Here is a 24,521-nt window from a genome sequence, read left to right as displayed (position 1 = left end):
TACAAGCAAAGGGCAAGACGTCGCAAACTCTGATATAACATCATCATCATAACATATCCTTAAAAAAATAACCGGGAATTGTGGGACTGGTGATACTGAAGACTGACACTGTGTGGGGGACAGGGAGAACCGTAAAAAGTCACGTCGACAGTCAGGTCATATTTGCCTGCCATATTTGTCGCCCGGGATTTGTCGCGCAGGAGCCTGGGTTCAAGTGTTGCGTTAGAAATCGTCCCGTGTAACACCGTTGCCGCGACAAAGTTGCGTTAAAAGTTGTCTCGTGTAACATGGATTAAAAATCGGCTCGTGTAAAATCACCTTAAGCATTTGAGTTAATTTATTGTCCTGTTAAACTACAGTTTTACATTTCTTTTACCTTTAGTTATACTTCCCGCACAAAAAATAAATAAATAAATTCGCTTACCTCACTCTCAGCCTGGGTATGGAGTTCTTAGTATGTTCTCAAAGTTTTGGTTAATCTTGGACTGAACGTTCTTATAAAAAGTTTCTTGCAAAAAAAAAAAGTGTGTTCAAAACTTTATTTGGCTGTCGTAGCTAAACGGGACAACCAGACCTTTTCACTGCCGAGATTGAGACAAAGATAGGGAAAAGCAAGAACGAGGTTGTTAACCGGCAAGTGACTCAATGCAAAACGATCGTTTTCACAGGATTTGATTGATTGATTGATTGATCCCTTTTAGAGGTAAGACAAAAGGCTACATTCACACAGTAGAGAGGTTAAGATCGGGTACCAATACCGATACTAATACCTGAAGTAGGTTACGCGCATGCGTCGTCAGCCTGTGACATCTCTATCGGTAGTCAAGACTACGGAAGTCGTCTCCATATTGGAAGTCTTCACACCGACTTCAGGTCTTCTTGCTAAAGGTTAGATGGAATGCCGTTTTGTTTAAAAACACAGCTTACATTTATTCTTTAAACATTTTAATCGATATAACGCTTCTGAATCGATAAGAGCGAGTTCATTTTAACACGATATTTCAGGTAAAGTCGGTTCACACAGTGTAGATCGTTTGTTGGTCTAATTAAGTTGTGTTTGATTTTTGTTTTCAGAAATGTCAAGCGAAACAAGGTTTGAGGGAGACAGCACACGGTAAGCTGAATAAAAATCACATTATGGATTAGATTTGATTTAAACAAATACGCGTTGTATGTGTGATATGTTAATAAACGTGCTTGCCAAAATTGACGTTCAAAACACGTTCAAATCTGGCGTAGTTTCTGTGCAATATCGGGTCTTTTGATTTATCCAGCAATTCAAACGCCAGCAGAGTTTCTTCTTCATCTAAAATGTCTTCGTCATACGCTTCAAGAACTAGAGCTTCTTCTAACGAGATGTCGGCGAACGCCATGTTTTACCGGTATCCGTCCTCAACAACTTACCACCTCATTTATGCACGACGGAAACGACTACGGCCGTGGAAGATATTGGTACTGGTATCGGTATTGGTACCCGATCTTAACCTCGCTAGTAATACTGGTAATACTGGTTGAAAAAGGAACCGTGCAATATATACTTTCGCTCCGTGACACGGAACTGACGAAACGGATTAAAGTTTAATCTTTGTCAGTGGTTTTACCAACTATTCATGCGCAGAGCGTTACTTAACGAAATCCAAAATGGCTTCTTCCAGCTGAGTCACCGCGCATCCATGTAACCACGCCTTTTTCATGTAAAAATTATGACGGTCAAGGTGTTCGTCCCCGATTTTGGCGTTCAAATTTTTGAACCCCGTTTAGCGTGGTTCCGTGTGGACGGAACCCTTGATCATGAATGCACGAATTTTCAACCGTTAGAAAATTCGTCCAGTACGGTGTGAATGTAGCCTAAATAAATTTAATCACCTAAAGAGGGGAGTTGACACCCAAAACCCTTCTAGATAGGTAGGTAAAGTTCATTTATCCACGGTATCAATTCATATTTACATGCTCTCTCTCATGGAGCCGTGCCTTTATGGATTAATTACTTAACAAATTAAAGGGGCTGTGTCACGGCAGTCCAGTTCAATTTATGACGTTTTACAGATTCCTCTTCCCTACACCGGCTGTACCACTCAACGTCCAGAACTTTTAAACAACACAAAACTTCGTGACAAAAAATATCCTTCAAGCATACACTATTACGTTGCAACAGAGATAAAATTTTAAAAACTGTTAGGCTGACCAATTTTTTAAAACAGGAATTACAACCCATTTTAAACTTCTTTAATTTTGGCCAATCTTACCTCCTTTCGCTTGATTTGTTTTCCAGTTCGCAGTCGCTGAATTTGGCTAAATTTCATGACACAGCCCCCGGCTTTAAATTATCTAACTAATGAGTTATGTGTACAAGATTAAACTAAAAGCTATAAAACTGTCCTCTATTAACTATCACTAAATTGGATCGAAATTAAAAACAGGATTTAAAAGAGTTAAGAGTGGGGGCTCAAAGGCTAGCTGATCCAGAGAACAGAGCCACGGTATCAAAAACCGGCTTCGTTTCAGTACTCGGTCTACGAACGAAAAGCTTGACGTATTTTAGATTTCATAGATTAGGTGAGTGAAAACTGTAAGTAGTTTCAAAAATGTACTTTGACGAGACTAGTTACTTTGAACGTCTTCGCTCCAGAGAATCCTAACCGAGTGCGCCGAGTAAAGTGAAAGTACCATTTCAGTCAGAGAGATTGATTAAACGTGCAGCCCTATTTTGTAGTTTTTGGAGTCTCTCAGACTGCCACACATCTATGATGCTCAATATGGAGCTAAAGCAACCAAAGCCTTATCGGTTGGATGAGAGCTTCATAGTTCATAATTAGAGTCTCACGGGGAACTACAATCCGGATCAACAGACTTCGGGACACTTACTAATGGGGGGTGGGGGGAAAGCGGGAATTGTCCCAACAGTTTTGACCAGGATTGTAGGATCGATCCCTGTGGGCCGGGACGCCACAAATTAAATCATGGGCCAATAGTCTGACATAGAGCCATTTACAAAGGTTTTCTGTTTGCGACTTGTTAGATAAGACCTAAATCACTTCAAAGTATGGAAACTCAATATAAAAGGGTAACGCTTCTGTAAGAAGATCCGGTGATCCACAGTGTCGAAAGCTCTTTTGAGGTTGAGAAAAAGTACGCCACTTATGAGACCTTTCCGATAAATGAGCCCCTTCGAGAACGGTCTCTGAATTGAATAACTTTTTATGGCAGGAGCATTACTACTAAGGTCAATGGAGCAGCAAAATCCTTCCTTGTTGTCTGTTTGCAAGAACAAAGGAGTTGATGTTTTAAAACTGCCATGCTGAAATGAAATCTCCCATCTCAGTGGGGTAACTGTCTTAACAGTTCATCGGCCAACAAAGGGAGGCCACAGTTGCTCAAGATGTCGTACAATTCTCCTACTGTCAGACCACGTTTTTCTGCTACGAAACCAAGCACAGCTTCTGCTGGATTCCGAATGCGGTTATCAAGGTAACGGATCTCACGAGGATTCAGACCCAGTTTCTCGGCAACAAGCTTCCATTTATTACCCCCTGAAAAACAAAAGAAATCCGTGTTTTAATTAAAGTACGCTTGAAACGTCCCAACTTTCAAAGTCCTAAACATGGTTTCCATAAGTTGGTTTACAGCTGGAAAATTAATATTTTGCACAAGCCTGCCGGAAAATTATTTTATTCCAAAAAGTCTTTTGGGAATTTGGGAATTTGACTCTATTATTATGCAAAACTAAAGGTACATTTTTCTATTGTTTTGGCACCAACATGGCCGTCTTATCACGTGAGTGCAATCAAAGAATACTGAATATCTTTCAGCTTTTCTATTTTTTGAGCAAACAATTCGCTATGGTTATCCATCGAGTCGTGTGTAATGAAAGATGAAAGCAATATTTTTTCCCACCAATTTTCATGAAAGTAATACTGTATAAGACAAACTACGGAGTAACTGCAGAATACCCCGCCACTCGAAGTTGTACCCCTTAAGATCGGGATACTTGGCTACGAAGTTTGCGCACGCTCTTTCTTTTTTATGTTTTTAGAACGAGAAATAGACACACTACGGGGCTACGCGGCTACGTGGCTACGTGAACTAAGTGTTGAAATGAAGTGCTACCGCGGTCCGCGGTCCCGCAGTCGATGAACAATGAACTAAGTGCCGGTTGAAATGGAGTAGTACCGCGGTCCGCAGTCCCGCAGTCGATGAACAGTGTAGATAACCGAACCGCAAAATGAAAGCTAAAATTTTACGAGAGTTCTTAGGCCTAATCACTGCAACGAGCGCTTTAGGCTTCATCAGTAAACGAGTGCTTGTTTATTCTTCACATGATCTCGTGAAAAGTGTAGTTGACCGAACCGCAAAATGAAAGCTAAAATTTTACGAGAATGCTTAGGTCTAATCAGTAATCAGTAATCAGTATTCATTTTGGCGACTACGGGACTGCGGTAGCAAGGACCAACAAGGTCAACACCAACGCGTTCGATGCAAGCGGCATATTTCGTGACGTTTATATAAAAATATTATGTATATTATGTCGACTGCGGGACTGCGGTAGCAGGATTTGATGAGATATTTCAGTCGCCGGGTATTCTGAAGTTTAGCCCGTTCTTGTTCACTTCGGCTAATAGATCATTGAAGAACGAGGTAATATACATTGAACTGTGTAGCTCCGTAGCCGCTTAGCCGCGTAGCCCCGTAGTGTGTCTATTTCTCGTTCTAAAAACATAAAAAAGAAAGAGTGGCACAAACTGCGTCGCCAAGTATCCCGATTTTAAGGGGTCCAACTTCGAGTGGAGGGGCATTCTGCAGTTAAGCCCAAACTACCTCAGAAGTCGAGGATATCAACGTAAAAGCTCACTCTATGATAAATTGCAAATCTGGTAAGTTTGGAAGAATGCTGTTTCACACAAACACCCCAGCTTTTCTGCTTTTTAATGAAAGATGTTTCATCTTGTTTCCGGCTACCCTTGAAGGCGCAAATGATATTCACGTCACTAGGAACTTGAATCTTAAACCTGCACGTAAAAGACAAGAACCCTGAAATCGAGATCGCAAAAACACTGGAAGTTTAAAGTTTTCGCTCGCACTAAAGCGGCGGAACTGAGTTTTGTGGACGACAAAAAAGGGCAACAACCCTTGCGGAATCTTAGGCCTTGCAGCCCGCGACGCGCCTTAGGGCCTGACACGAGGTGATAAATAGCACGGTACGGTTTTTATGAGTAGATGGCTCGCACTATTTTTTTCAAAGCACCCCGCAAAACACGTGGCATTACCGTTCAATAAAAGTGGACAGTTAGGAAAAGAGATTTCGCAACTTTCTTCATGAAGCATATTTGAATGCATTGTATTAACACGATACGTTGTTCAAATGCCAATATGAGCTATGGCACTTCACCGATGCATCGGTGCCTGTCATCTTTACAGCCCTAGTACTGAGCTATGATGTCTTACCACTTAATGCGATAGTGAGCTGTCTTCCCTGTTCAAATAAGATTTCTCTCACGTCAAGGTTCTCTGACAACAGCGGACCTGCCACAATGAAAACGTTGTTTAAAAGAGGGCAATTAATAATCCAAGGCAATTAAGGACACGTCGCAGATCTCAGTCATTAGAGTCTTGGCTTTCACCGTCCCAATTGAACGGGGTCAGAAATTCTGAATCTTTTCCGTCCCAGTTGAACGGGGGCCAGAAATTCTGAACCTTTTTCCGTTCCTGTTGAATAGGGCTAGGCTGATGGTGGAAGAGAATACATTCTGTCGAACTAATTTTGCAGTTCAGTGTGAATTATGGAATTCCAACCTGAATCTGTGCAAGGAATCTTCATCTCAGAGCAAACAGTGCAAATAATCGGCGGCGAAAGTCATTAATTTTGTAATTCCGTTTATTTTTCAGTTTTCCCCTGCGGCTAATTTGGCATCTTTTTCCGAACTACCGTACGAAATTCCGCGGTTTAACAAACAATTTCTGACAAGATGTGCTTGTTTACTCCTAAAGATACGGGATTTTCAGAGTTAACCTTGTAGCTTTCTCCGAAAATCGCTAAATCGTAACGCCACAATTTTTAGTTTGGAACGCGTTCTTAACTTTCTCGCAATTTGATTGGTTTATCTCTCAAAAATAGCGTTTCTGATTGGCTATTACATTTGCGTTACACGTTGACGCGAGCCGCGTTGTTCAGACTGTTATCAACAATCAGATTGCAAGATTGCAAGCACTTGTGGTAAAAATTAATGTCTATTACGTCGGTTATTCTCCGCCAAAACTGGACGAATATCATCGTGATTTTTCAGAAGAGTAGTAAATTTGCATGTTCGCTTAAACTCCTCTTTCAAAGCGAGTTTAATGAATATTTTCTTTGCATTTTTTTTACTGGGTTGCCATATGACAAGCCAATCGAAATCTAAGTCTCGTTTTCGGTTTTTTTCCCTGTTTCGGAAATTGGAAAAGTTTGCAATTGATACTGAAAAGCATGATGTTTTTGCTTTCAGTCAAAGATTAAACCACTTAACTTTTCATCTCAATAAGAGAAATGTTCCCTTTGAAAGAATATGAGCTTGGCGGGTAAATGACCTACAACATTCCATAAATAGACTACACTTTGCTCACCAACAGTTCCTTCAGGTGAAATGCTCCGTAAGTGTTGGTCCACGTCAAGTCTCTTCGCTATATTAGCTAGCCCTAAATTGATTTATAAATTCCCATCCCGTTGCTGTAACAACTTTTAGAGCCACGTTTAAAATTGAGCGTACGAAAAATATCCAGATTTCACTTGTAAAGGCCGAATCTAGTTTTTATGGAAACTGAGTTCAAAGAGTATTACTTAGCAGCAAATGATACGACGAAGAACTATAACTTCTTTTGCGTTGTCTTAAAAAAAAGGTCGACAATCGTTTACTTCCCATAGTTGCTAAAATTGTCGTTCGAAATGCCCTTGGTAAAGAAAACGCCCAAACTAAAATACTAAAATAGATTAAGAACTTCGTACTTCATGCGTGCAACTTTGAATTTTCGTCCGGAAAATAAACCTCGAATTTTCGGAAAACCCTTTTCTTGGAATGTTTTGCCATGGAATCACCCAGTTAAACGAAGCACTGGCTAATCAGTTATTTATATTCCAGGTAAAGTTCCCAAAAAAGGTTCACCTCTTTCTAGAATTCTTTTGAAGTCACCCAAACCACTGTGAACGACCCCCTCCTGCCCAAAGAAGGTTAATAATAACGTTAAATCGATATATCTTATTTATTCACCTTCACTAGAGGAAGCAAAATTTTGGTAGCTATCTCCAGTTCCTGACTGTGATACCTAAATGAAAACAATCGAAATGAATACGGTAAGAATGTCAGGCGTTTTCAATGCTGGTGCTCTTTAACGCTTCAGAAATTTAGAGATGCACTTACATATCATTGATTCATTTGCTCTTATTTATAATACAACTAGCAAGTGACCACGATCAACGATTATGGCCACGCTTAGTGATTGGGGAACCCAAACTAGGATGCGGAAGTCCCGAGTCCAAGTTCTTGACTAAGCCAAGAGATTGAGTTGGTCTTGTTAAAATATCCTCGACTGGGTCTTTCTTTTGCTGGTTGTGTGGAATTGTTACACTGGACTCTAAAATCCCTTAGGACCGCGCCAGTAGGTGTGATTCAAAACATAAAAAAGTGAGCAAATAAATGATCATTGATAAAAGATGCCAGCGCACTTGAAACCAAAATGCGTGACATGCAATCCTTTTGCTGTAGTTGTTTTCATTTTTGACAGCGTCTTATGGGAAAGAGAGTGGTTTCACTCAACTACTTTCTCCCAAGCAGTTTAAGTAAAAAATAGATGTATCTATTGTAAAACAAGTCCTGTATGAAACAGGAAAAAAAAATCGGATGCTATTGAGTCATCAGTTCTCCCAAGAAAATACATAATTGCTTAACTAAAAACAATTAAATAAATAAATTATTAATCATTAATAGTTAAATATTATCATTGTTAATGAATTAATCATAATTATTCCTATTATTACTAATATTTTTACAATTACATGTTACATAGTTGTCCATAACTGAAAAAATGAACTGATTGACAAGGCTAATAACCGTATTTACGAGCAAAATCCAAACGTTTTCGACACTAGGTCATCAGCAAGGTGATGATGATAACCCTGATGATGACCTAGTGTCGAAAACACTCGGATTTTACTTTTTAAAATAATTTTTTGCCCTTTACACAATTGTTTTTTCAGTGAGTGATGAACTGGAGAGTGTAGCGACCCTAGCAACTTTGGGGATGCTTGCATGACAAGGTTACAATTTTCACTCCAGTGCAGATTTATCCCGGTTCTCTCTCATTGCATCTCAAAAATAGCGCATCAACAGGAGTCACATTGGTCCGAGTTCAACCCGGTGCTGTTGTACCGGATCAAAGTTCTCTTTCAGATATGAAAAGTCATACCAGTATTATTTGAATGAAGGTAGTCATGATAGAGACCGGGAACCGGAGGTCGTACTGGATTGAAAGTTGTACCGGGATTACGTAAAGCCCTTGTTAAGCAGTTGAAAGGAAAGAAGCTCCCAAATTTTTACAATTTTGGCACATTTTGTTGTACCACTGTTCCCATACATTTACCTTATGACTGACTGCAGGAAACCAGTGAGTAAACTGTGACACTGGCGCTCTGGGGTTTTTAGCGGACGCAGATCTTGTACAAACCGTGGCAGATTTGACTGTGCGTAACTTAGAAATTGGCCAGAAGTGTAGGCATTCCTCCTCTTTGCATCCTTGTTTGCAATGAGCCAGGCAAAAATTGACTCCACCTCTATGACAGCAGACTTGGCAGATAATACACATGTCATATCTCATATTCTTGAGCCAGCAGAACTCGTGGCGCTCGCTAATCTCCTTTGGCGGACGCGACTTTAACGTAGATGGTACAAGATGGCTCTTGTTTCCTGAAGCATCCAGTGGCCAGGGACACATCAAGCCAAATTTCTCCATGATTTCAACGAGACTTTGGTAAGTTTCTTCGTCGTCAGATAATGATTTCCATATATGCCTTAAGAGGTTTTCGTCCAAAAGTCCACATGCTTCTAGCTTATTCCATTTGTCTAGTAGTTTTTTCTCTTCACACTGATAAGCCGGTTGCACTGTTATAACTTTCTTAAACACATCAATCAGCCACTGAGGATCAAGGACAACCAATTTATTGAACTCTGGAGGGTCGTCAAAATGAACTATACTTCTGAGGTCATGCAAGTAGCCCAATATTTTTTTACTCTCTCTCTTTTCTGTTACGTTGCAGTCGTTTGATGCAATATCTTCAGCGTCTTTCAAAGAAATGCACTTGTTTCCTTTCTTCTGCTTCTTCAGTGCTGCAATAGCCCTCTCAAACTTTAACCATTTGATTGGAATGGCTTCATTAATGTAAGGTAGTTGTTCTGCAGCAGCCAGAACTTGTTGTCGCAGCCGCCTAACCTCTGAGCACTCAAACGCAGTACCCGATTTCCTGTTATCCACAACGTACACATCAAACAAGTGGACACTGTAAGGCTTTTGTCGTAGACGGCCTAAGATTCCATAGGCTAAATCTCTAGGATCCTTTTTTTTGTCGTAAGGTGTATCGGCATGAGTGCACACTAAGAAAACGGAAGGAAGCCTGTGTGGCAGCAATCCTGCTCCAGTAGGAATCTTAGCGGTGTTCTCGTGGTCATGGGAACATTTCTTCGATAGAGACGCCACAGACCTTATCCAAAAATCCAGATAATCCAGATTAGTATTTAGATTGAATGTGTCCTGATTTTTCTGGCATACGCCTTGTTTCATAAGGGGCTTGGCAGGGTGATCTGGATTTACGCTGAGATTATAAACTAAAACGTAGATTGCTCGTGCTGTTAGAAAAAGCAAATGAGTGACATAGTAAACTGACTGCCCAGCAAAATCCCACAAACATGAATAAATGTTCTCTCTATTGTCCTCAAAGTTACTCTTAAGTAACGTTTCAGTTTCCATTGCTATTTCTTCTGGAATGCATTGCTTCAGCGGTTATGAAATGCTAGGTTGTACACAAAAGGCAGAAGTTTAATACAACAATTCATGTGAGAGTGTACAGTAGGAAGCAGAAGTTTTCAACATTTAAAATGAGGGTATAAATGCATGAGAAGCAACCCATGGCGTTGTATTGCGATGTACGGAACAAACGAAAGACACGAAAATCCTTGTGGGACTGACTTATTTTCAGATTCTTTTCAGTCATGGGTTAGAATTCAAATTATACTGAAGCATACATTGACATAACTTACTAGTAATAACAAAAGGTTAGGTCATGCAGGCGACGGAGACGAAGCATAGGTAAACGTTTTATCATTTATTGAAAAAAAGGTTTTTACGCGTCGTACATTTCATGTTCGTGGGTTGGTACCGACCAAAGCTGTAGTTCAGAAGATTGGAAAAGAAAACTGAAATGCATTCAGTGGTACAAAATAGCTGGCAACGTATTCAAACTATTGTGAACTGTATCAATTCCACATGTGTTTGTATTGACTTCAATACACATTTTTTTAAAGAACATCAGCTCTTTTCAAACTCCTGCACCTTTCTCCATGTTTTCCTTGTCAAACACTCTCTCGAAGTAAAGGCTGCAAAACGAGCCAAAATTCCTGACATGGAAGAGAAATCTTTTATGCGCAGTGGAACAAGGTTTCGTTTAACGCTAACCATGAACCTTGTTATCGACCATTCAATTCCGCTTGTGATTCGGTACGGAACTGTTCATTCACGAAGAACAAAATCTTCGAACGTTCTCGACAAATTCGAAGAATTCCGGAATCTTGTCTGCTATCATCTCTGGTTCCCAGTCTCCGCTTTTTAGGGCAGTGTCCCACTCTTTGCAATGCAAATGGAGGTCAGTCTGTTAGAAAAGAGAGAAATTTCATTAACTAGGATTTAATACTGAATCAAATTCTACCCTTCTGTTGTTATCAGCTGGCTGCGCATCGGACTACTGTCGGGGAGGTCGCGGGATAAAAAAATATAAGAACTCCGGCCGGACCAACACTCTGGCTCTGTAAACAATTCGGTAAAGAGTAAGTACAGCCTAAAGTATGTAATGACATCTGCAAATAGTTAGACTGTCAAGTCTTCTCGGATAAGGACGATAAACCGCAGGGGCCGTCTCACAACCCTTCAATGTCCATAACCTTGTGGGACGTAACAGAACCCACACATTACATATTCAGAAAGAATAGGGCAATGGAGTTCCCTGTGTTATGGTCTGTCATCTATGGTATAGTTAGACTGAGGGCCATAAGTTACAAAACTGTAAAAGGTTAATTCACCAGTTGCACAATCCCATAATACACCTCTATTATCCCCCAAAGCGTTTCCATAACCATTGTTTGCAATTTCTCCTGGGACATGAAAATGTCACAAGAGAAGTCAAAAACAATGCCTATGCAGATTTTTTTTCTTTTTTTTTGGTGGGTGGGGGGGGGGGGGGGAAAAGAGGTGTATTATGGGATTTGTGCAAGTAATGAATTGCGTCTCCCTTTCTAAATAAAGCTATCATGTATCGTATCCAAACCCTTAAAGGAAACCTTTAAAGGCCCACCTTCAACCGACAAGCTTTTCGATCGTTTTTTTTTAATTCCCTGAAAATTCCCACCCAGGTCAACGCTTTAATTTCCCGCATTTTGAAAATTTCAAATGCGTTAATTAACACGAACTTTCATTTCCTATAATAAGGTAGTAATAGTAATAATAATATTACTAATAATTCTTAATTCTTCTAACCCGTTTCCCCTCACGTATTTTATGCCTGCACTCACGAAATATCATAATCAAGATCGTAAGGTTTCCAAGTGAGAGACGAAGGAAAAGTGGGAATTTAATGAACATGAAAGCGCTGTAAGCAAGAGATCATCATTATAAAAGGAGTACTGTACTTAAAATCAGAACATGAGTGCATGCAAAAAATCAATCACTTGAGATTCTAAATTTGTAATATTATCAATCGTAAAGTTTTATAAATTAATTATTACTTAAAACATTCTAACATTATAAAATATTCCCAACTATGTTAAAAATAGTTACTATTGTCAACTACGTTAGCATATTTCAAAACTGGATTTCATCGGAAGATAGGTTTATGGAGACTGTTGTTAGGGGTCTTAAATATGGATGACGATGGCCAAAACAAAAGACAAGTAAAAATATATCTTCACGTTATTCCAATCATTTCAGGATTATTCCATATCGTTCGTCTTGGAAAGGGTGTACCAATTTAAAATAAATAAAATTGGCATAAAGGGCGTGGATATTTGGAGAGAAAATTGAAAATTTATCATCAGGTGACCACTTATTCCACATACCCTCGAATTTTTTTTATTCCACGTTGTTGTGAGAACGAGTACGGCAAAGAAATTTACCAAAATGTAAAACGCTGCAGATGTGGTGAGTGCAACATCATTGTTTTTGTTCATTACACTTGTTGCTTTATGTCGTTTTTGTGCCTGCCGTCGTTGTCCTTACTTAAGCTCTCTACAGTACACTACTCTTCAAGAGGAGGCGATCTATAATCTAACATGACAGTTTTCAAAGAGTGCACTGTCCACTGTCTTGCCATCATTATAATAATGCTCGCGGAAATACAGATCGATTCAGCTTACTGATTCTCTAGACTCCCCAGCGTCCATGTCAAGTTTCCAAGTGCATTCCTTGGAGAGAATGATAGCAAAACCATCAGTAAGTTCATAAAGAGACCTCCGGGCGCGCCGCTTGTGGATAAGATGAAATCCATCTAGTTTGTTGAGTCGTGGGAGACAAAGTTCCAAGTCACCTTCATCACTGCCACAAATCGTGAGCCCAGACAGGTATCTTGACAAAAGACTCCTTTCCTCTTCTTTAGGGATATAGTCGATGTCAAATGCGCTGTCTGTCAGATGAGAAAGCACAATTGAGTCGTAATGCACTGGACTTTCGTTAATTGCAATGAAATTGACTTTGCACTATTTGGTTACGACTGACTGTGATAGGCTAAACAACTACTATAAGTGGTTTTCACGTTACTTCATCGCCGCCATCTTAGTGGACGAAAACAAATCAACCTGCAATTGTACGTTACAATTGACATTACAGTAAGCACCCGCATATAAGAACAAGGTGGATTAAGAAAATCAGGCCGAAATTTGACCAATAAATCACCATATATATATTAGAACTAATTCAGCGTGATACTATGAAGTTTCCCCAGCAAAGTCACAAATGGATTTATTTTTAGACAATTTCCGCGCGAAAGAAAAAGGGCGCCACCTTAACCAATCAGAAGAAGCCATGTCACGCGTGACTGCCTCTGCCATGTTTTTTCAGGGACTTAACAAATTTTCGCGGGAACGGGTATTCTAAAAACAGACTCCCTTGTGACTGTGCTAGGCAGCCCACCCATGCCAAAAGAACGCTCTTATATCTTGTGTTTACTTATATTTATACTAGTATTTTTTAATTCGAAATTTAGTTTCTAGTGCAAGTAACTAATAAAATATTGCATGTTAATTAAAACCTTTCCCACCTAAGAGAGTGACACGTATAGATTTCACTCGTCAATGGGGACCCTCGGGCTAAACCTCTAGTACTGTACTGGCTGAATGTATAGTATTTCTGAAAACAAATTTTAAGAACATTTTCACGCTGATTTAGCGCTAAGCACCAGTAAATAAGAACTTGATCAGCCTGAAACCAGAAATCATAGGTAGTTATATGCGGGTGTTTACTGTACATCATTGTTATCTGAGTCTACAGAGACTGGTAGCAGACCTTCCATACTGCATTGGAGATGACGAGCACAAATTCATTTCACCATGTTCTAAACAAGCTATAATCCTCTTTATTTATTTATCTATTTGTTGATTTATTTATTCTTTCATGATTCATTTAAAATTGAGCAAGTATTCTTTTTGACCTGAGGGTGAACGTTCTTCCTGCTAGCACTTTTATCCTGAAAAAAGATTTTAAGATGATAATTTATTTAATACGTACTTTATTGACCGCTCTCCAGGCCCAACTAACATGAAATAATCCCATTTGGCAGGAGGCAGACCGATTGATTGTTCACAAGTACAGTGGCATGTTCTATGCTGGCGTTTCTCAGCTTGTGATTGAGGGACCTAGCCTGGCTAAAATGTTGCCATTAACTGTAAGACGTTTCAGCGGACAAATTACTTGTGAATTATTTATGTATATTATTAATATTAAGTACAAATAGGCACTTGTAAATTTTTGAGACTGCACGTTGCACTCGGCTCATGTGATCACCTATACAAATTCATCTTACTTAAGCCACACCTGCTCGTCCACGAATGGTTAGTCTACAGTCAAATTCGCAGCCAGGCAACAAAATGTCTGCAAGCAGATATCTTCTAGATGGTAACACCAGCCATCCTCGGCAACGCTGTCTTGTCGCCTCATCCTCAAAGTGTATTTCTTCCACGATATTCTTCACGTCACTAAAAGGAATTTCTATGCTCTCCAGATTTTTTCTGGTGTTGTCCTTTTTTGCGATCCACACCTGTGTAATTGTAAGAGCGTAATCTACAAGATTGTTGTTCTTTCCCCCGCCCCCTCCCCCGTTCAGAGGAAAGACCAACAAGTGTGCTCCCGGGTCACTTTTCGGCCTTTTTTCGGGTAACATACGTAACAGCCCTTTTAATTTTGAGAGGAAAACCGTTTCAAGGTATGAAACATTGTGATTAATTTGTCTTTTGTTCACTTGGGATTAAGTTAAAAGCCAAATCTTTAGAAATTAACACGAAAACTGTATGGAGTGTTTTCACGTGACGTCATGACGGCCATGTTGGTTTTCCTAAACAATGGAACGGCGGCCGTATTGGAGTAACCAATTAATCCTACGGGAATTGAGCTCTATTATCATGCAAGCGTTTTCTTTTGTTTCGGTGGAAAAACAAGGTTTCTGATCACGTGAGTGAAAACACTCTTTAAAAGCCCCAAGAGTTAAAAAGATTATAGTCCGCTTTAAAAATCATAATTCTTCACCTTGCACCTTATCTCGTGGCCACCAAGCGTTAAATACGTTAAATCATATCTTGCTATGTATTCCTCCGAAGTCTTCTTGGCAACGTGTTCTTCGAAGATTGTCTCGTTCAAATGCACTCCTTCCTTAAATGCTGTTCTCCAGAGGTTTCCCTCGAATTCACAGGAGGGCTGAAATTTCTTTATAACCTCCTCAATAGTCCATTCGCCATCCTCGCCCTCCTCTAGTTTAAACAAAGGATTTGAAAGACACATTAGAGCAACCCACGGCTGATAATTGATAAACTTGAAGCCAGGATTTCAGGCAAAAAAAGTCAGAAATTAAAACATCATGAAGAGATTTATTTATGGATTATGACAATTAATATCTTAGCAAAAACCTAGTTTAATGGCCTCGCTTCCACGAGTCTGCTTTAGCTCAGTGGTAGAGCATCCGAACCAGTAATCGGAAGGTCGAAGGTTCGAGGAACACTCGGATTTTTTCCGAGTATCCCCGAGTGATCATCTGTAAATAAACCTCTCCATTTCATTCACAGGGGTTAACATACAACATGATCTCTCTCAGTCAATGGAAACATTATGTTTCACTCAGCCAGATTTCAGCTTTTCAGAGATATACAACTATTAGGTCAAGACTAAATGACCACTTGAAAACTCGAGGATTTGGTACTTTCGTTCAAAAGCGCCAGGGTTTTACCTTCAAGGGCTTTTACTATTTTTTTAGGAAATTTAAAGGCCAAATTCCGCTCCATAAACAGCCCTTAAAGGGGCGAGCGTTGCTTGAAACAATTCCTTAGCTTTTTCAAGAGGAAATAACATGACACCGATGGGAAAATGGGAACTATGCAAAAGCACTAATCTTATTTTCACGAGTGATTGGGGTAACGACAAGGAGAAAAAATTATGTGCATTTGCTATTTACCCCACCACATCGTAGAACGTAATTTTCCAATTTTCCAAGATCCACTACATTCTATAACTAGTATTAATCATGAATGAGTAAAGTGCGTTTGATCTCTAGTAAGATTAAAAAAAAATGCATTGATTGCCCAGAATATTCAGGGACAGTGGACTTGTGAGGTGCTTTCAGGTACTGTCGTTAACCAGTTGCAACAACACAACAATTCGATTTAATAGCTCAACAATTTTGGAAATGTACTTGATACAATGGCGAGAGACAAAACGAATATTAGAACGAAATTATTTAATTCAGAACAAAGGGTTAGCTACTACATTGGCTTAAGGCCATCTCATCAAATCGAGGCGTGGTCAGCCAGCCCAAGACGGCGACCAAGTCCTGAAATCGCACATCATCCAGAAAGAAGTGACATGAATAGTCGAACGCAATAAGACGCAGACACGGTATAAATTGTATTAAGCTATTTCATTCAGTGTAATAATTAATACACTGTGCTGACCTTCATCGGGTCCTCGGATGAGCGCTGGTCCAAAGTGACACCACATGTCAAGCTTCATATGATCTGTTCCTTCCCTTTGTCTTTTAATTTCACGAAGGCACTCCAAAACTTCGTCCTTGAGTTTTGGCAAATAATATTGGTTACCTCTACCAGGAAAGGAATCCTTTAAAACACAACATAGAAATCATCGTGTGCCTTTCAATTATAAAAGGGTGAAAAATTGGGTCAGCACAGTGATGCTGCAACGCCTCTGGTAAATGGTTAAGAAAATAGTAACAAAAAATATACAACGACATCAGTGGTGCCTAATCTAATAGGGGCGCTTTCCATTTAAAAAAGATCGAAATAATTGGATAAGGAATCGAATGAAACGGAAATATTGCGGAAAATGTTTTTTGCAAGTTTTGGTACATCTCGCAAGATGGTCCTAAGGTTCCGGAATTCCGGATTAACCGGAAAATCTTGTATGATAGACTCCTATCCTGCAACGCTCTGACACGTGATAACTGTATATCTCTGGTTCACGGTTTAACCTCTTCCCTGCAGCGATTAAAGGCTATTGCGTTTACGAGATTTGTTCTCATATCTAACTCTCTATTTACAAAACTCTAGTCTCCGAAACACAAAAACTCAAAGGGCTAGGGTTAGTTTTGTTTACTTGAGGAGAAAAGCTCATGGAACAATTCGGTAATATGGTAAAAGAAAAACAAACGAGACACCTGTGATTCATAATCCTCCGCTGGTCGTAATCTATACTGCCCTTGCGGACCAGTCAAAAGCAAGCGGTCTTCTCTTTGTGCTTGCTCAAGTTTGAGTTTACAGTCTTCACGAAGATTCGAGCAATCAATGAAGCAACACGTTTTCTTGAACTCGTTTTCAAGTCCTCTCAGTCTAGCGCCAAACTAAAGGAAACAAAGATACAACAGACAGAGAACAAAGAAAGATGTTGGGTATCCCAGGCCATTTTACAATCAACTGCATGTGAACAGTGGGAACTCTGTTCAGAAATAAAATCAACTCATATCAAGTCACATGGGTTAGTTTTTGAGGAGAGGGGAAAACCGGAGTACCCGGAGAAAAACCTCTCTGTGCAGAGTAGAGAACCAACAAACTCAACCCACAAATGACGCCGAGTCTGGGAATCGAACCCAGGCCACATTGGTGGGAGAAGAGTGCTCTCATCACGGTGCCAACCCTGCTTTCAAAAGCGTAATTGCACGGTTTTGTGTTGTAGTCCCGTTTGAAAGCGCATTTTTATCTGCAAATGCTTGAGCTGCGCTTTCTAACTATGGATATGCACATACAATTTTCATTCTGATTTCCACTTTGGCTCTCTCTCTTTGTTCGTCTGTTCCACTGACAACGTAGATGTCCCCTTGATGTGAAATTACTTTAGCTCCCGTCAAAGTGCTGATGTGCCTCAGGTTATCACCGCCTTTTCCGATCACCAAACCTTTGAACTTGTCAGGAACCTCCACAAGCTCACGATCGGCAGCGGAAGGTCTCTTGAACATCCTATTCCGTATTTCCTCCTGAGGAAAGGAACAAGAAGCATAAACTTGAGAACAGGAGCTAAAAAGACACAGGCTGATCATGAATTTCTTTTGTATTACAATCGAACGTCTTCAAAGTATTTTTGTGCCAAGCCAGTAGACTCATGGGCTCTTGCCCTTGCCGAAACTGAATGGGATTATGTTACGCACCAACGGAGGGCATTAAGCACCTCGTGGCCCAAACTGGCCATGATTAAACAGTTGACATAAATATAATAGCACTCTAAAACTACTTAAAGTGTTGGTCAAAACTGGAATTTTCTATGAATTTTTGAAACACGGTTTTCCTGCCCCACGACCGGGTGAAAGGAAGACTGGCACTAGTGACTTAAAACCCGGACATTAGCAACAGGGCAAACAAAGCAAAACTAGCAGACGACAGACAACAACAAAAGCGAAAGAGTTAAGATTTGAAAACAGCTGTTATTCGGCTGACATTTACTAAAAGTAGTGACATTTGTTAAATGACCTCAAACGACTTCAGTCTTGCTTCCACTTGAGATTCTGAGGTCTCCAAAATAGAAGATTACGAGTTAGAAGTGGAAGGCTCACCAAAACTTGAGCGATCAAGCCACAGATGTGGAAGAAACGCAAAGGTATGCCAACGAGCCGCTAGCAGACGCAGAATAGACTTTTTTCCCAACTTCTCATAATGCAATACGTTTTGGGGAGTTCTTTACATAAGAACAATACAAACTTGTTATTTACTCTTGGGACTGTATCATGCTTCATTGATCTGGATATCCATTGTTACTGGGTTGCCAGTATGGCAAACCCAGTAGGAATCTGCGTTGATTTCGTCGTTTTTTACTGGGTTGCCAGTATGGCAGTCGGAATCTGGGTAGGTTTTTTTTTTTTTTCCGTGTCGGTAAAAGTCTTGCCTGTCACTCCCCTGCTAAGTGGTGTCTTTGTGCATAGAACCTTCTGCGCGTATTTTCTTAGGACCGAGAGGGTAGTGGGAAATGCGTAGATTTCTCTGGTGGAGGACCAGAGGACCTGTGAGCCAAAGGGCCTCTGCTGGTATGACTTCTGGGTGACCCCTTAAATGGTCTTAATGACCCCCCAACTTGAAATCAAAGGGAACCCATGGCTAAACTCGTGGATTAAGTAATCTAGAGATGTAACATGTTGGTGAACTGGCAATTATTGGTCAACTTTAAAGGCTATTAAAACAAGCTGGGTTCATAGCGTGCAGTCGCTCTCATCTCATTTGGTGTAGGCTTTGTACATATTACAAAGACATATGTCCAGAATAGCTAGCTTGGCAAAGTGGCAGGTGAAGACGGTGTGGTATAGGCAAAGGAGTCTAAAGTCATAGTGGACTGTACCCCCTTCCCCCTTCCCCCCCCCCCACCCCACACACACACACACACACACAAGTTTGTGTTTGTCACGTGGCGAGAAGATTACTGGGAAAATTTGCATGTATTCAAGAAGTTTTTTTCTTCCCATATGAGCTTACAGACCTTTGTCATTGCATTCCACTCAATGCTGTAGGTAAGGTTTCTGGACAGTACTTGCTTTCCAATGTGGAACTGCTAGTCTCTAATTTAATGCACGTAAAGTACATCAAAATAAGTAGCCTCTTTTGCCAAATGGAATGCATCGGCAACTGCTTGTATTACAAGTGCTTCAGCTTATGTACTCTGTTGTGACATATTAGCTAAATGCCTTGCCCATGAATCCCCTGTAATACTTTCAATGAATCTGTCTGGGTTAGCTCTCATATATTGAACACCAACACTACGAATGTTCATATGATAGCTAGGTTCACCATACAGTTGATGAGATACTGCTCTAAAAAAACAATCACCTGCACCACCAACATCTAATATTGACAAGCCATGTTGAGCTAATCTAGATTGCAACAACAAATAACCATTAACAGGACCTGGGTTCAACTCAATGTCACCTGAAGTACATATCTTTGCCCTTGAAACACAATACTTTTCTTGGTTCCTAGGCGAGTCAAAGGCTCCTGAAATTCAGTCTTCAAGTTGACCATAGTACTACAGTCAACTCCACTTCAATTTAGGGAGACGCTTGGTATTAATGGTCGTGTAAAAGCTACAAAATCACCCCAATGCAATGCACAATCAATACCGGCTGCCACGATGCATGCACTCACGCTGATTGCGCGGTTGCTATTTCAATATGGCGATGGGCTCGGACTGCGCGGTTACTATTCCAACATGGCCTCGGGTTCGGGCAGTCTCGTTCGGGCCGACTAATTACGAACAGTGTCTACACCTGAGTGAGTGAGTGACACATTTGCATATCGGAGTCCCCGCAAGAAACCCGTTTCTACGCTTCGCGTATCCACGAGTTTAAAAAATTGTCTGGAACGGTGCACGTACCATAGGCAACCCAGTGTTCCCTCACGGAGAGTCTAGTTTATTTTTTCCGTGTCGGTAAAAGTCTTGCCTGTCACTCCCCTGCTAAGTGGTGGCTTTGTGCATAGAGCCTTCTGCGCGTATTTTCTTAGGATCGAGAGGGTAGTGGGAAATGCGTAGATTTCTCTGGTGGACACAGTAGAATGATTAACTTAACCGGTAATGGCGTCGAAAGTCATGTAACGCGAATGGCGTTTTAGTGGATCTTTGAGCAAAATATACCCTTATGAAGCTCAATAATGGCAAGTCATTTGGATACTGAACAAGACAGGCGGTGAAATCTTAAAAGCGACGAGTAATGGACTTCGACAACAATCTGTCGCCCGTCGAGCCGAAATCAAAGTGAGCTGCATTTCTAAGATGTTACCAATGTGTTGTTATGTAGAAAGTTCTGTAAAATACTGAAACCAAATGGAAAATTCTCTGGTAACTTATGGGTTCAACAAAGACAGAGAACGAATCGAACACCTTAAGTGGATCTGTGATCAACTATGCACAGTCTTCAGGCGAAAAAAAAATTGGAAATGTGACAGCCAAGAATTATTTGAAAGAAAGCTTATCGTCTATTTTGTGCTTCATTATTCAAGGAAAAGGTTCTTCATGGAAACGGTTTGATCCTGAAATTTTAGTTTGTTGTAATATTGCACATATTGCACATATTACAGACAGAGTGGGTTGGAAGACGAGGGTTGCGGCCTTATGCGCCTCCTGGCGCGGAGAGATCTAAGTGCTAAGTAAAAATATTGCACATATTTCACACGATTGAGTTTTTTCTCTTCACGCACGCAATGAAATAGGAAGGGGTTTTTGTCTCTAATTGCAAATATGTTGTTTGTTTCAAAAAATTGTTCGCTGGAAAAGGTGGCCTTTATGAATTCATCATGTTTTATAATATGCGAGCTTAACTGGATAGTTTTTATGGCAATAGTAAAGCATTTTCGTGTCAAAATGAGGTTAGCGTTTTTCTGTTGTGCTAACTTAATTAAATATAAATATACATTCTGCCTCGTGAGTTTGTTATTCTCGTTAACCAGCAATGGCGTCGAAAGTCATTGCAACGCGAATGGCGTTTTAGTGCATCTTATGTTGTTTGTTTCAATAAAATGTTTCGCTGGAAAAGGATTCTGTGATATTTTCTGCCTTTGTGAATTATAATATTATGTTGTGTATTGAATTTTCGAGCTTAAGGTTGAAACGTGATACGGGAAGATATTTTTAGTATTGCTCTGTAAGCAGGAAAGGTTTCATGAAAGTAAACAGGTCTGTTGGAAGCGTGCTTTGAGTTTCAACAAAATGAGCCCCAAAATTAGCAAAAATTTGTGACGCCGGTGAATAATAAAGTAGCTGCTATTTCCAAAATGATAGAATTACCTGGTGATAAATAACCTCGTCTTGAAGAGTAAATTTTTGACTTTGCAGAAACAATGGTGGGCGATTGTGATCTTTGTTTTGAATTCGCGCATTTATTGTCAAACTTTATAACACTTGACAGAAAAAGAAACTTACGAAAACCCGGTATCTTGCCATCATTTGACACAGATGCTTCACTGTTTGGCAAGTAAACATGCCGCGGTAACTTAATCACGGCGCCCGCTGAATTCCGGCGATGTCACTTTCGATTTTGCGATTTATTTGTGCAGCCAAAACGTACAATAACAAAATTGAACGTAGCAAAAATCTCCTAAAATGTTTGTCGCTGATCGTAACTGTTTATATTCTATATTCACGGTTCAAAATTAATGTTGTTTTCATGTCGTAAATATGTTATTCTCGAGCGACCGTCCTGGAAACTTCCTTCTGCTCTTTCTTAAAACTGTGTATCAATATTTATTTACTTTTGCATCAATATTTGTTTTTGCATAAAGCAAGCTAACAAAATCTGTACCTTGCTGAGTTCGCATTTGTTAGCGTTAATAGTATTTTCGGTCCAATGCTTCTCTTTTACGAAGGGGTATATATTTTTGGTCACCCATCCAGACACTTACCCCGCCGGACCCCCAGGGATTAACGTTAGTAAACTTTAGTATTACAAAGCTGTCAGATGCTCAGAGGGCACGCTTAAACTTGTTGTGAAAAGAAGTTTATCAACATGTCAGCCCAGAAGCCAATGTTTCTCACTTCCCATTTATTTTCTTCAATCTTTCTGGGTTCAGTACTTTGCTAGTAACCACATGTCTTCTCAGGCTATTTACCCAAGACTTCTACCATCCTTGCATACGGAACCCGCGCCCGCAGTGCGCGCGGCAGTCAAAACCGTGCTATCCTGTCAATCATTTGCCCTTTCACCGGAAACAGGGCATTTCGGTTTTCGTCGATCTATCCCGTCGAAAGGACGCTACCAAAGTGTTTATTCGCCAAGTCAGTACAACTAAATACATTATCAATATGGTTTTGCCGTCTTCTTACACTTGATTCGAAAATGCCAGCCTGAATTCGTCTTAGAATGGTTAAAAAAGCACAAATAACAGCCAAAGCACAACAGCTTACGTTCGAATTCTGCTCGCTGACAACCCAAGTTTGTTGACAAAAAAAATGCCACAAAATGTTTTAAATGGTTTTCTGGCCCTCTATTAATAGCGTTCACGTGAATTTTAAATGGGGTATCGGGAAAGAAAAATTGTCAAGCTGATATGTGTTTTCGTGTAATTTTCAAGTTGCAAAAATTTGTATAAGCACTAGAAACCTTTTACTGACCATTACTCAAAGGAACTCCCTTTATAAGCTGTAAGGAAGCCGCTGATGAATTTTGTACAAAACCCTCGGCCCCTAACACCGGAAAGCCAGACTTGGAAAGTCTTTTTAGCGGAAGGCTCACTAAGGAAGAGCTTCTAGAGCTTGCCCTCCCGCAGGTCGCCAGATAGGTGCAAACAAGCTGATTCATTTCCGAAAAGAGTAAGATATAGAAGGTGCAGTCAAATTTTGTTTCTTGTATTGTGCGAAAATTTATTCAAAACTTTTCCCTCACTCCCAAATAAGAACTTGCTGTGTCTTGCAATTCTACAGTGAATTACTATTAGGCCAATACGAGAATCAACATCAAAGAGGCACTCCCAGGGGTTTGGGGGAAGAAGAGAACATGGCTTATTTGAACTGGGGAACAGAGTAACAATATCAAAATATTTTAGGGAACAAGGGAATTAAGAAAACCAATATTTAAATTTTAGGGATAAAAAAGCTGGGAACAAGTTTGAAAGTAATTTGGGGAACAAGGAAACACAAGCAAATATTTAAAGGGAACAAGGACCCCTCTCCCCAAGGAGAGCCTCATTAAATGTTCTGCCTCTTTAATCCAACAGCTCCGACAGCTCCAACAATTTTTGAATGACCGACAAGAAAAGAAGACTCTCTTAGAGAAATAAATTACTTATAATAACACTTAAGCATGCGAAACAATGCTCAGATGCTTACGAGCACCCTCGTGCCCGTGTTTGTAAAAAAGCATCATGAGGTATTCCTTGCAGCTAGTTTAGGCATTGTTTCATCTTTGAACATTGGGCAAAACCAAATCAACTCCATTCTCAGAGGGCACTGGGGAAAGAAGCTAGAAGAAAAAACTAGCCTTAATCCAATTCTCCCAAGGCAATCTTTAAAGACTAAGATTATTGAAGGAACACTTTTGAGTGCCAACCCTAAGTCTTTTAAAACAAGTGCAAACAATATTAATAATCTTTAAATTCACAAAATGCCTCATATTCAATTAGATTTGGCTGCAATATTCCTTAGAACTATGCAGAACTATTTACCATAAAATGTGGAACATTTCCTGCCTATCTACAGTAAATATGCCACAAAAGGGCTCCAAAAAGCAACCAGTTAAGTTTTTAGATAACGATAGTGTCTCTACGGAGATCTGACACAATACCTAAAAATTAAATAATTTGATGCGATGAAGACATTGAATGAACAAGCAATAAACAAACTGCAGCATTATATTTTAGGTTCATAAAGTGGGGATGAATAAAACAATTCCTCAACTGATGTTTCAATATGCATTTAAATTAATTTTCTATCAAAAAGTCAAGGGACTGACTTTTCAGTGTCTATTCACTGGTATTGATTTACGTTTCCATGCATGATAAGTTTGAAAGTCAATCTGGCAACCACGTACAGTGCCCTATGAAATGGGAAATAACTCTATC

General features: G+C 40.0%; 2 protein-coding genes across 4 annotated transcripts in view; both read right to left on the bottom strand.

Moving 5' to 3' along the window:
- Window positions 1–1,588: 1,588 nt before the first annotated feature.
- Window positions 1,589–9,989, bottom strand: LOC137997952 (probable serine/threonine-protein kinase roco4). Its single transcript, XM_068844292.1, has 4 exons — window positions 8,608–9,989; window positions 7,239–7,293; window positions 5,443–5,520; window positions 1,589–3,530 (listed from the first exon to the last, which is right to left on the bottom strand). Exons 1-4 carry the CDS (start codon window positions 9,985–9,987, stop codon window positions 3,319–3,321), a joined length of 1,725 nt encoding a protein of 574 aa, XP_068700393.1. The 5' UTR covers window positions 9,988–9,989; the 3' UTR covers window positions 1,589–3,318.
- LOC137997954 (uncharacterized) overlaps window positions 9,928–24,521 on the bottom strand; it is a 22,617-nt gene continuing 8,023 nt past the window's right edge. For 2 of the 3 annotated variants that reach the window (XM_068844294.1, XM_068844295.1), the window contains 7 exons: window positions 17,741–17,968; window positions 17,156–17,338; window positions 16,437–16,599; window positions 15,022–15,242; window positions 14,314–14,536; window positions 12,642–12,907; window positions 9,928–10,885 (listed from right to left, as the gene is read on the bottom strand). In XM_068844294.1, coding sequence (XP_068700395.1) covers window positions 10,751–10,885; window positions 12,642–12,907; window positions 14,314–14,536; window positions 15,022–15,242; window positions 16,437–16,599; window positions 17,156–17,338; window positions 17,741–17,950 — 1,401 coding nt within the window. In that variant the 5' untranslated portion in view covers window positions 17,951–17,968 and the 3' untranslated portion in view covers window positions 9,928–10,750. Of the gene's footprint in view, window positions 10,886–12,641; window positions 12,908–14,313; window positions 14,537–15,021; window positions 15,243–16,436; window positions 16,600–17,155; window positions 17,339–17,740; window positions 17,970–24,521 lie in introns of all 3 variants that reach the window. The other variant, XM_068844293.1, reaches the window with a different exon arrangement.

The sequence above is a fragment of the Montipora foliosa genome, chromosome 3 (genome assembly GCF_036669935.1).
Source record: "Montipora foliosa isolate CH-2021 chromosome 3, ASM3666993v2, whole genome shotgun sequence".
Lineage (NCBI taxonomy): Eukaryota > Metazoa > Cnidaria > Anthozoa > Scleractinia > Acroporidae > Montipora > Montipora foliosa.
Note: the sequence above shows the minus strand (reverse complement) of the source record. Positions and strands in the feature narration are given on the sequence as shown.